Below are 12,472 nucleotides of genomic sequence, written 5' to 3' on the forward strand. Positions count from 1 at the left end.
TATCCACAATGAACTGTTTTATTACAGTAAAGGTGTGAGTGAATACTACACACCCATAAAATTTTATTAAAATTGGTAACCCGCATCTCACGGGCTCCCTTTGTAAGCAATTTTTAAAATAACTACGACTGATTAATCACGATAGGTTGATACTTAAATGCAATACAAGATTCATGTATCAAATTGCCTGTAAACTGGATGAATAAAAAAAATGTACACGTATATATATAAACATTTATACACCCATAAAATTTCAACAGTTTTATTTTATAGTGTGTTTAAAATATTACTACAACATTATTAAAATCATATTGCATATTCATGTCTTTGTCTTATACTATACAGGCTATAACAAAATGAATCTGGAAGAAACTTTTTGCATTCTTTTCCTAATATAATTAGCGGAATTTTCTTTTTTTAAGTACTTTATCTAGAAAAGAAATTTGTTTAATCTATGATCACAAAATTATTTATTTATTCATGAATATCTATTTTGTCCCCTTCAAAGTAATCCCCATGAGATATTATACACTTGTGCCAACGGTTTTTCCAATCTTCGAAGCACTTCAAAAAATCATTTTTTTTTATCTTGTTCAGCTCCTCCTTCGATGCCGTCTTTATCTCGTCAAGCGTAGCGTAACGTCGTCCTTTCATGGGCCTCTTCAGTTTAGGGAACAAGAAAAAGTCACAGGGGGCCAGATCTGGGGAATACGGTGGCTGCGGCATCATTAGTGTGTTGTTTTTGGCCAAAAAGTCGCGCACAAGCAACGATGTGTGAGCAGGGGCGTTTGGTACGAATTTCGCGGCGACCCGTCTCATGCCCAAATCATTGATAAAAATCGAATGGCACGAGCCAATCGATATGTTTAGGTCCTCAGCAACTTCTCTAACGGTGATTCGACGATTGGCCAATACCATTTTCTCCACTTCATTAATTTTTTCGTCTGTTGTTGAAGTGCTCGGGCGTCCGGCACGCTCTTCGTCGTTCACATCTTCTCGGCCTTCTGAGAACATTTTGTACCACCGATAAACATTGCTTCGGTCCAAGGTAGCTTCTCCGTATGCCACAGTCAACATTCGGAATGCATCCGCGCACTTAATTTCGTTTTTCACACAAAATTTGATACAGGTTCTTTGATCCATTTTTTTGAATAGGTAAAAATCGAAGACGATCCAAAACACGTGCAAGCAAAGCAGCTGTCAACAATTAAGTGAACATTCAAAATGGCCGAGCTTGTCGGCATAAGTGAGAGACATGAGTACCAACATAACGCCACAAAAAGATCGAAATTCGAATATACGTAACCCGCGAAAATTCAAAATTCGCGATACTTTTGAACACAACTTTTTGCATTCTTTTCCTAATATAATTAGCGGAATTTTCTTTTTTTAAGTACTTTATCTAGAAAAGAAATTTGTTTAATCTATGATCACAGTTTACATGCAACGTAATTGGAACTATATCTATTTTCTTAAATGGTCTTTACTTTCCTATGAATCACAGTTGCATAGTCAAGTACCTACCGAATTAAATAATAATTAATGGTATTATCGACATATGAGCTAAATGTCGATAAATCAAACTCTTTATTCCAAAATTATAGTGCTTACAAGGAACTTCTTTTTCGTATTTACATCTTATTCAGTTTTTTGTTTTATACTTAATCTTTGTTTATACTTGTAAATTCTCATATCTGCAACTGGTTGCTTCTTAATGAGCGTTTTGCCTTTCATCAGAGACATCAATTCAATTGGTACGGCAATGCGATGATGTTTTGTTTGATACGTTTCGCATAATGCGATCAACATGCGAGGTATCGCGCACGCGGTACCATTTAGTGTGTGTACATGAGTCACGTTTCCATTTTTCATCCTATACTTAATATTGAGGCGTCGTGACTGATAATCCGTGCAATTACTACAACTGGATAATTCACCATATAACTTTCTTCCAGGCATCCAGCCTTCCATATCGCACTTCCTAAAAATAAAATAATTGCATCTGTGTAAGAAAATGTAAATTGAACGTAATAGGAATTGAATATAGGGGAAGGCCGGGGCTATTCGTAAAACCTTTTTTCCTTTTGCGTCTCCTGAGTCATATATTCATTAAAAAAAGAAAAAAGAAACATGAGACGGTTTGAAAGGTTGCCCTTCCCCTTCACAATGCCGGTAGACAGAACATAGAAATGTACTTGCTTTGAAGTACATATAAAAAATGTCGATTAATGCCAAGTATTTCGAATAGCCCCAAACCCGGGGTAACTCGAATAGACCGAGAATCAGGGACCCTGACCAGACCAAAACCAAAACCGATAACCGGATGATAACCGTTATTTTAGTCAGACTAAAACCGAAATATTGTGCAGGCTAATCGACCGTAACCGTAACTTGACCTGACCGAAAATATTTTTTCGATTTTTTTGATCAGATTTTTTAAAAATGCTATTAAAGATCATACTGAAGATCATGTAAAAAAGGAGAAAAAGCGCGTGCTGTGTAGACTTCTTTTTCTAAGAGATAAAAATAAGAGACAAAGATACACGCTATAGATACCATCTATATTTCATCTCTTTTTTTTAACGCTCCATGGATGTGCAGTTAATTTTAAAAATTAATTTTTTCTTCAATTTGTGAAAATAAAACAAATATAAAAGAATAAGATCTTTGTAATATTAAACCTAAATTTTTAAAGCTAAAATTATATTTCAATTTTTCCAGCTCTTTCAGAGCACCGAAAAACTTTGACAATCTTAATTGAACTTTTAAGACCGTAGATATTTACTTCTAGGTTCTCAATAAATAGCGACATTACAGGGTGTCGAAGAGTTACTTATTTATTTCTTTGCTTCTATTATGATACTTTGATTAAGATTATTATGTTATTTTATAGAGAAAAACTACCATTAATACCAGTAAAAAAACAACCATTAACGCTACAAGTTGCTGAGAATGTTGAAATAAAACAAAAACAAAAAAAAAGAGATTTTGAAAGACCCGGAACCTCCAATGATTTTTAAACATTTTTATATTAAACAAATGTTGTTCAACAATAAACAGGAATTTTTTATAATATGATATTTCTACTTGTATTATTTTTATATATTATCATTTTTTATACGTTATTAAATTTTACAATAGGTAATTGCCCAGCAAACATTTTGTACGCAAAAGGATATCAAATTGGCACCAAATTCCAGCGGAATTTCGTACCAAAACCGTGTCCTTCTGTATCCGCATTAGGATGCCCAATGTAAACCAAATCTGATGAACATATCTGAAGTCAAATTGAAACCAATATCAGAACAAATTTGATAATAATAATGTGATGACAAAATGGCATCAAACACAAACCAAATCTGTTATCAAATGCGTTGACAAAATAATGCCAAATACAAACCAAATCTATTTTCAAACCTGCTGACAGAATGACATCAAATACAGATCAAATCTGATGTTTCCGAGACCAACAAAAAAATTTATTTTTCTTTTTAACAGATTTTATTATTTTTACAACTTAATCTGTATCCACTGTTTCACTTATAACATTTTAATTCACTTATTACAATTACGAATTATTTTATAAATTTTTGAAAACGCATGTCGGCGCCGGCGAGATTCAAACTTAAGATTTCGGAATAACAACCTAACACGCTAACACTGAGCTAATCGTACACATGTGATATCGTTAATAAAAAGTTTTATTTGAAGTAAAACTGAATTGAACCGAAAGAAACTTGTGTTTTGAATATCGCGCGAACACTATCACTAATCCTATGATTATTTAGGCTTAGATATTTTTAATATAAACTATATAAGTATTTAAAATCTTTTCCTGGCCAGATCAGTCAAAAAATAACAATTAGAAGTATCGAAGCATAATAAAACATTAATGACGTAAAGAGCCCATTGCAAAAGTCAATTTTGCAATTAATTGTTATAAACAAATTATTAAAAATGATTATAGAGGAAAACTGATTGCACCAATCGATTCACCGGGAAAAATTACTAAAGAAACATATATGACGCTTTCTTAATTGTTATAGTTGTTATAATTATTATAAACAAATTAGTTGCATAATTATTTTGATAAAAAGATAATGGTCAAATTTCGTAAACAGAGCATAATGTGCGTAATGTAACATTTTATCCTTGTTTAACTTTTGGTGATCAACAAGGATTATGTCATGCGCATTATGCGCTTTACGGAACTCTAATGTTGCATTCGTGTGTGATAAATGCTGACATTTTCGTAATAGCAAGCTTGCTTACTATCTGCCAGCAATTTGTCAATCATACAAACAACAGATCTATTATCAACTTCTAATCTGTCGTGTATTTTGACAAAGGGATAATATTGCATTCTTGTAAAAATTGCTAACATTTTTGCAATAGCAAACTTGTTTAATATTTGTTATAAAGTTGTCAAAACTTTTCAACAGATTTGCTTGCTTTTCAACGCCAATTTGTCATATAGTCTGTCAACAAGGTTGTAGTATATTTGGTACAAATCTGCTAACAGTACCGGAAATACCAATGTATGCGGACCATATGCAGACCAAAATCTGTTACTAACTTTTGCAGTTGCAGAAATGGTTACAGGGGTGTATATATGTAACCGTAACAGTAATTGAAAAAGACTCAAAACGGTGACCGTAACCCGTTATCACTAACAAGACCGAAATCGAAACCAAAACCGAAAATTGGATATAATCTCTGACCGTAACCGTAACCGGACCAAAATTTTATTTCGGGCAGGGTCCCTGCCGGGAATATTCTGAAATTTGTGTTTTAAAATTAAAAAATGTAAAAAAGCTGTTGTAAAGATTTTCTTTTATTAAGAAAAGGATGTATAGTGTTATAATGTAATGTTACATACAAAAAAAAATACAAATACACAATAGAGAAATTTATTGCGTTTTCGAAACAAATCAGAGACTATTCGTATTTTGTGTAATAATATCCGTTAAGTATTAAATTGTGTATTTTGGTACATAGAACGCGAATATGAAAAAATCATCCGAATGACGATTCGACGTTTGGTTTTTCAAATAGCCTCAAAGTCAACTGTGCGCATTATTACATATGATCTACAAAAATAAACACCACACAGCAAAAAGTAAACACGAAATGTTTCAAATATATTCAACTGGACACGATACATTCAAAGTTTTCAAAAAGAATCTCATTTATCTTACTTAAATTTCAAGGAAATGCTGGCTATTAAAAATTACTTTGATTATTGCAAAACACATTTTTCATTACTGCGATTTCAATATGATGCCGATTCCGCAAACCGCGTCTCGCGCGGCAGGTGCGCTATATAAATAGCCTAGTAAATAGATTTCCGTACCGTGTTCACCGATCATGTAAATAGATTTCCGAAGTTCATTGTCACGTCCGTCCGCGCATTTTTATTACTAGTTAAGCTCCGCGTTTTGATTACCGCCCGATCGCGTCTCCGGATTTTTGGATTGTCTCACCGCCGACAGTACTGCGTACTGCCGACCATATATGTACGAGACTTATGTAGGTTTCACCGCGTCTTAAGTTCTGAATAAACGTTCTTTGTTTCATATCAACCTAAAACAACGTCTACTTCCTCCAGGCGACCTTTCACGCCCATTCCCGCACCACCAACCATCCGTGCGCGAAGTACGATCGTTACAATTTTATCAGTTTAATTTTTTCCGACATTATATTAATTACTTTAAAATGCCTAGAAGATCCATTTCTATTGAAATTTATTGGTTTTACTTTTTAACGTACTATATTGATTTAACGAAATTCTCGCTTTCAATCGACGAATGATGTTACAGAAAACTTTTATCTTTTGAACCGGGTTGACGACTTCTGAAGACGCCCGGGCTAAATATAAGTGTTGTCATATGTGTTCTAGCACGCACGATGTACGCAGTTTAAAATTGTTATTCAATTATGCGGGTTGAAATAATTTCTGCAATGTCAGAATAATTGTAAATTATGTAAAACTGATGAAGACTTGTATAGTCGAAACGTCTGCGTAATACTTCGCAAAAGAATAAATTCTCAACACTTATGTAATTTACAAGATCAATTAATTTGCTTCTAAATTTGGCTGTTATTTTCTTTACATTTTGCGTTGCAAAAGAACGAGCATTCATAGAATTATTATTCCTAGAATATTATATAAATATTATTAAAAATTAAAATAATATTAGTATAAATATTTTAAAAATATTATTTAATACTTTTTAGTATCACAGAAATATTCTGTTAATGTTACATGTTCATTCTTGTTGATGTGTAACTTTAATATTCATGTAATATTATAAAAATATTCTTATAATTTTGAGATTTAAAGTAATGAATGTTTCTTTATACAATTATAATAATAATAAATGGTATATTTAAACATTTTTTTGTGTAGTACGAAATTTTACGTACTATATTTTGTACGTAAATTTAATTTAATTTTAAGAAAATACATATTTACATTAATATTTCGAAAATACTATTTAACATAATCTTAATTTAAATGATTTTATATTATAGTATATTAATTAAAATATTATTTAACATTAAATAATATTGCACGCCTACATATACGCACAAAAGTTTTTCTATGCCGTTAAAAGATTTTGTTTTGATAAGAATGACAGAAGACATTTACTATTCATAACAAGGGATTAACCGTTCTTGCGCAGCCATCGCTGTTAAAAAACAAAACTCTCCACGCGCTTGGCACCAATCGCGCGGTTGGATTTGGCGGCAGGCAAGAGTAAATCCGCTATTTTTATTAATTTATAATTCCGTTAACTATTGCAAATATCGCAAAATGGTATAAGACTTTTTTGATCCTTTTCATCTCTTCTATGTCCCCCATAGCGGGAAAATACGCATTTCTGGAACACCTTGTATAATCCACTAATTTTTGTACAAATTTGTAAATACCGTTTTGGCGCTATAATAGAAAACATACTATCTCTACATGCCTACCTAGACAACACAAAGTCTAAAATCGAATTATAAAACGTCTTTAAAATGTCTAAAAGATATCTTTAAAACTACTTTTAAAAATGTATCTTAAAGATATCTTTAGATGTCTTAACCCTTAGCTGACACATTATATTGGATTCAATATTTTATCACACATAGGTGTACGTCACCCAACCATTTTCACAATTGCGTATATCTCGATATCTAATGCGTAGAATTTGAACAATTCTTTCTTTAAGCGATACGCCAGAAGGTAAAAAAAAACTAAATGGGTGCAAAAATCGAAAAATTAAATATATTCGAAATCTTCAAACGAGCAGGAGCGAACAATTTATGAATGCTAAACATTTTTGTAAAACAGGGTATATGACACCCAATGTGCCAGCTAAGGGTTAAAGCTGTCTTATACGACCCAATTTTAGGCAATGTGTTGTTTGGGTAGCATAGGGAATGTATACTAAAAGTATTAACTTTAAATGCAATTATCTTTTGAACCTGATTACGGATATTGCCCTCCCCTCCTAATTATACGTCTGGATACAAAATAACATTTTTAAATAGTAAAAGTTTTAAATAAATTTTAAAAAAGTTATTTTGTTATAAAACTATCTTAATTACACATACTTCCTTATTAATTTTAAATTTAAGCGCATTATCACACAAATGTACACTCGAGTGGTTTTTTTATTTAAACTTTTTTCGGCTATACACATTTCGAATTATACAAAGTTATTCAGTAGCATAGTATTTTGTTAATGTAGATATACATTAAAGAGAGTGTTAGTAATATGGCCACTATCGAGATTTTTGTAAAAATAATTCTTCAATAAATCGATTGTTATTTTACAGGGTTGCGTTCAAAAACATTAGATATGTTATCCGTATAAAGCTTTCTACAATAAGCTTGATGTCATAAGTTAAAAGTCATAAGAATTGACTAATCACAGTCGAATATAAAAATATTCGACTGTGATTGATCAATTTTTATGTCTTACAATGTATGATACCGACTAATAGCTTATTATAGAATAGACTTGTTTAAGGTACACTGTTAAGGTTTACACTCACGACAATACCATGCAAAAGTTAAATCTCATCGCGCACTCGGTGGCAATACTCCCCCCTCTCGCCAGTAAATTTTTGGTTGTGCCATACGCACACGCAGAAAAAAATTCAGATAGACTAATGCTGCTTAATATTCACTGGCCGCTTTTCTCAGTCATCTTTATATATCAAACATAATGGAAAATTACATTATACAGCTCATTCTTATCTATTTTCCAAACTAAACGGTAAAAAATTAAATAAAGTACTTGAGCCGAATAAGGCCCAGTACTAAATAAAACCCACTTTTAAATTTACCATTTAAAAATACGTTTTATGTTTAAAATATATGCTTAAAAGATGTCATAGGAAATAGATAAAGAGGGACTAGGGCATTAATACCGATAGTAACACGTTTATTCAATGCAACAAAAGCTTGTAAGGAAGTGGAGATATCAGCCGTTTTTATAAAAATTTGTTGTAAATTTAATAAATATTAGGATGGTCCAAAAAAACCGACTATTTTTTTTCTTCATGTGCTTTACTGGAAATCGAAAGTATATGTTGCAAAAGTAAATTTCGTTTTTGTTTAGATTTTTAAAAAATGTTTTAGAGATCGCTGTAGTCGTTAAACACGAAAATTGACGTAACATAATATTTTAATTTTTTTTAATTACATTGAGCCATATCCTGTTGAGTTGATCATTGAGATATTGTTGCCAGGAATTAAATATATAAGCTTGAATTTTTGTAGCCAAAAATACTGGCAGAAAATTATTTATTTAATTCTTCAAAACTCAAATTTTTACAAAAATGGACATTTAAAAGCTTAAAAAATCTATTTTGACCAATCGCAGTCAAAAATTGTTTGTAGTATCGGTTTTCTTGTTCAATGGAGAATATATTATGATATACAAAAATTTTAACATTTATTGATAGATAGCGGAACAGTCATAAAATGCTTAAAAAATGCAATTTTTCTTAAGCCTGGCCCTCATACCAACACCAGATTTAATTTTCTTGAGAAATTTTTGTTAAAGAAAAATGTTTTTATATAAAATATACTTTTATAAAAAATATATTTTATAACAGTTTTCATTAAAAAAATTTCTATAAAAATTTTATAAAAATATTTTTATAAAATATATTTTTTATAAAAGTATATTTTATATAAAAATATTTTTCTTTAACAAAAATTTGTCACAAAAATTAAATCTGGTGTTGGTATAAAAGACAAGTTTAAGAAAAATCGCATTTTTTAAGCTTTTTATAACTGCAGCGCTATCTATCGATAAATGTTAAAGTTTCTGTATCTTATAATATATACTGCATTAAACAAGGAAACCGATACCACAAACGATTTTCGACTGCAATTGGTCAAAATAGGTTTTTTAAGCCTTTAAATGTACATTTTCATGAAAATTCAAGTTTTGAAGGATTAAATAAATGACTTACTGTCAGTATTTTTGGCTACAAAAATTCAAGTTTATATATTTAATTCTTGGCAACAATATCTCAATGATCAGCTCAACAGGATATGCCTCAATATGATTTTAAAAAATTAGAATATAATGTTACGTCGATTTTCGTGTTTAAACAACTACAGCGACCTCAAAAACATTTTTTAAAAACTAAACAAAAAACGAAATTTACTTTTGCAACATATACTTTCGATTTCCGGTGAAGCACATGAAGAAAAAAATATTCGGTTTTTTTGGACAACCCTAATAAATACATGTTATAAATTTATTACAACATATAATATTATTCAACTTTCTAACTGTAGAAAAAAACAAATATATATATCAATTTTTTTGGAACAAGTATACTTTTTTATAAATAATGTATTATTAAATAAGGCCCACTTATATATTTATTGTTATAGTTATTGCCATTTGTTTATTATGTATGTGGCTTGCAACAGAGAATAACGATTTTCAATACGCTAACTTTCTACAAGTTAAAATTGCATTAAAATAGTCAGAATTTCTTAAAGTTAAAATATTATTAGGAGTACAAATTGAAAACCGCCGTTTTTTGTCAAAATTTGAGGATTGATTGTTGAAAAATGGTTACATACTTATTCTTGAAAGTATTGTCCATCGCTGGCCACTACTTTCTCCCACCTTTCGGGCAGCATACGAATCCCGCGTCGAAAAAACTGCTCGTCTTTTGCGGCGATCCAATCGAATCGACCCAGTTTTGGCCTCTTCGTAATAATGGAAGTACTGCTCAGCCAGGCCATGCGCCATTGATCGGAACAAGTGGTAATCTGAAGGGGCGATGTCAGGAGAATACGGCGGATGAGGTAAGACGTCCCATTTCAATGTTTCCAGATAGGTTTTAACGACCTGAGCAACATGTGGCCGAGCGTTGTCGTGCAGCAACATCACTTTTTCGTGTCTTTGCTCGTATTGTGGCCGTTTTTCCTGCAATGCTCGGCTCAAACGCATTAGTTGTGTTCGGTAGCGAGCTCCTGTGATGGTTTCACCCGGTTGCAACAGCTCATAATAAATCACGCCGAGCTGGTCCTACCAAATACACAGCATGAGCTTCGAGCCATGGATGTTTGGCTTGGTCGTCGATGTTGATGCATGGCCGCGGTAGCCCCACGATTTTTTTCGCTTTGGATTATCATAATGGATCCACTTTTCATCGCCGGTTACAATACGATGCAGAAAACCCTTCCGTTTTTGCCGTTGGAGCAGCTGTTCGCACGCGAAAAAACGCCGTTCGACGTCTCTCGGCTTTAATTCGTATGGCACCCAATGTCCATGCTTTTGGATCATTCCCATGGTTTTCAAACGATGTGAAATAGCTTGTTGAGTCACGCCCAATGAATCTGCAAGCTCCTGTTGCGTTTGAGATGAATCTTCATTCAGTAATGTTTCCAATTGTGCGTCTTCAAACTTTTTCACCTGTCCGGGACGCTCCTTGTCTTCTATGCCGAAATCACCACTTTTGAAGCGTTGGAACCATTCTCGACACGTTCTTTCACTAATGGAAGCCTCACCATAAGTTTTTACAATCATTCGACGCGCCTCAGCCGCAGATTTTTTCGAATTGAAGGCAAAAAGCAAAATTTCCCGCAAATGACGCTTATTGGGCACAAATTTCGACATTTTCGATCACAAAAAAATATATAACGCCGATAAAAATTCACAACTGCAATGATAAGGAATTGTTGCCAGATGCCCAACCTTACATTTAAAATTTTTGATCTAACGTTTGGCGCCAGCATTTACCGCTGGCACCATATACTGGAAAACGGCGGTTTTCAATTTGTACTCCTAATAATTATAGACAAAATTAAAAATAATTGTGATGTATTACAGTAAAATAGATCTTAAAGGATTTCGTATTTGTTATTAATAATTATTTTAACAGTGAGTTGAAAAATAATGTTTAATTCCTTTGTTATTTTTAATTTATTTTTAATTCGGGCCTTATTAAAAGCACAAGAATTTAAAAAGACCCAATGTCAGAGTTTAAAAAAATTTCTTTTTCGTTTATTTAAAAATGATTTATATAGATAATAATTGTATTTTGGCAAGTGATTGAAATAAACATTTTATTTTCATTTAGTTTATTTCAATATCTTTGTAAATAAAATTTATAAAAAACAAAATAAATTAGATGGATCTTATTCGGCTCAGGTACCTTATGACATTTTTCACAATATCCGTTTCATGTTCCTTCATCGCAGTTCGTTTTCTATTAACATATCATTTCTAATTTAAGCACTATGAAAATAAACACATTTATGAATTTTGTATAGGTGACACATATAAAATGTACAGTTTTCACTTTCTTACATCTCAATATTGAAATAGTCAATCTCATTGTAAATGCACAAGCGTGTCAATATTTTCTAGTACAATGTATACTTTCAATTGCAAGAAATTCTTATTATTTTCAATTTGAAAGTATATTACGTTAATATTAACGCAGAAATATTCTGAACCAAGAAAAATATATAATTTAAAAATATATAATTTTATAACAAAATTTTTTTTAAATAAATCAATTTTTAAATTTATTTTTATAACCCACATTTATCACTCCCATTTACTCGTTTAAAAATTATTTATCTAAAACTAAAACAAAACATGATTATTTACGCTGCATAAGACATTATATTTAAAACAAATTATTCATTTTATTCTTTGATCTCAGGGCTAAAATTCGAATATTCACAATCAAAATTTTTGTTGTTGATTGTAAAAGAATAAACCTAAGATGCCAGCAATTTTTAAAGTTTGATAACTTTTAATTAGTATTAGCTAAGATCTTTAAATATTTACAAGATTACAAGATCTTTAAATATTTCTATTCCTTTATTATTATTTTGCATTATTGTTATTAAATAAAGTTATTATTATAAATTCCCTTTATTATTAATTGATTATAAAAAAGGTAAATGTAGAATATAATATATATAATAGAATAA

General features: G+C 31.2%; 1 protein-coding gene across 2 annotated transcripts in view; it reads right to left on the bottom strand.

Moving 5' to 3' along the window:
- Window positions 1-1,528: 1,528 nt before the first annotated feature.
- Window positions 1,529-12,472, bottom strand: part of LOC105199494 (serine--tRNA ligase, mitochondrial) — a 28,607-nt gene continuing 17,663 nt past the window's right edge. For both annotated transcript variants that reach the window (XM_039447808.1, XM_039447807.1), the window contains one exon: window positions 1,529-1,981. In XM_039447808.1, the coding sequence (XP_039303742.1) occupies window positions 1,639-1,981 (343 nt within the window). In that variant the 3' untranslated portion in view covers window positions 1,529-1,638. The remainder of the gene's footprint in view (window positions 1,982-12,472) is intronic.

This window comes from Solenopsis invicta, chromosome 4, assembly GCF_016802725.1.
Source record: "Solenopsis invicta isolate M01_SB chromosome 4, UNIL_Sinv_3.0, whole genome shotgun sequence".
In the NCBI taxonomy this organism is placed as follows: Eukaryota; Metazoa; Arthropoda; class Insecta; order Hymenoptera; family Formicidae; genus Solenopsis; species Solenopsis invicta.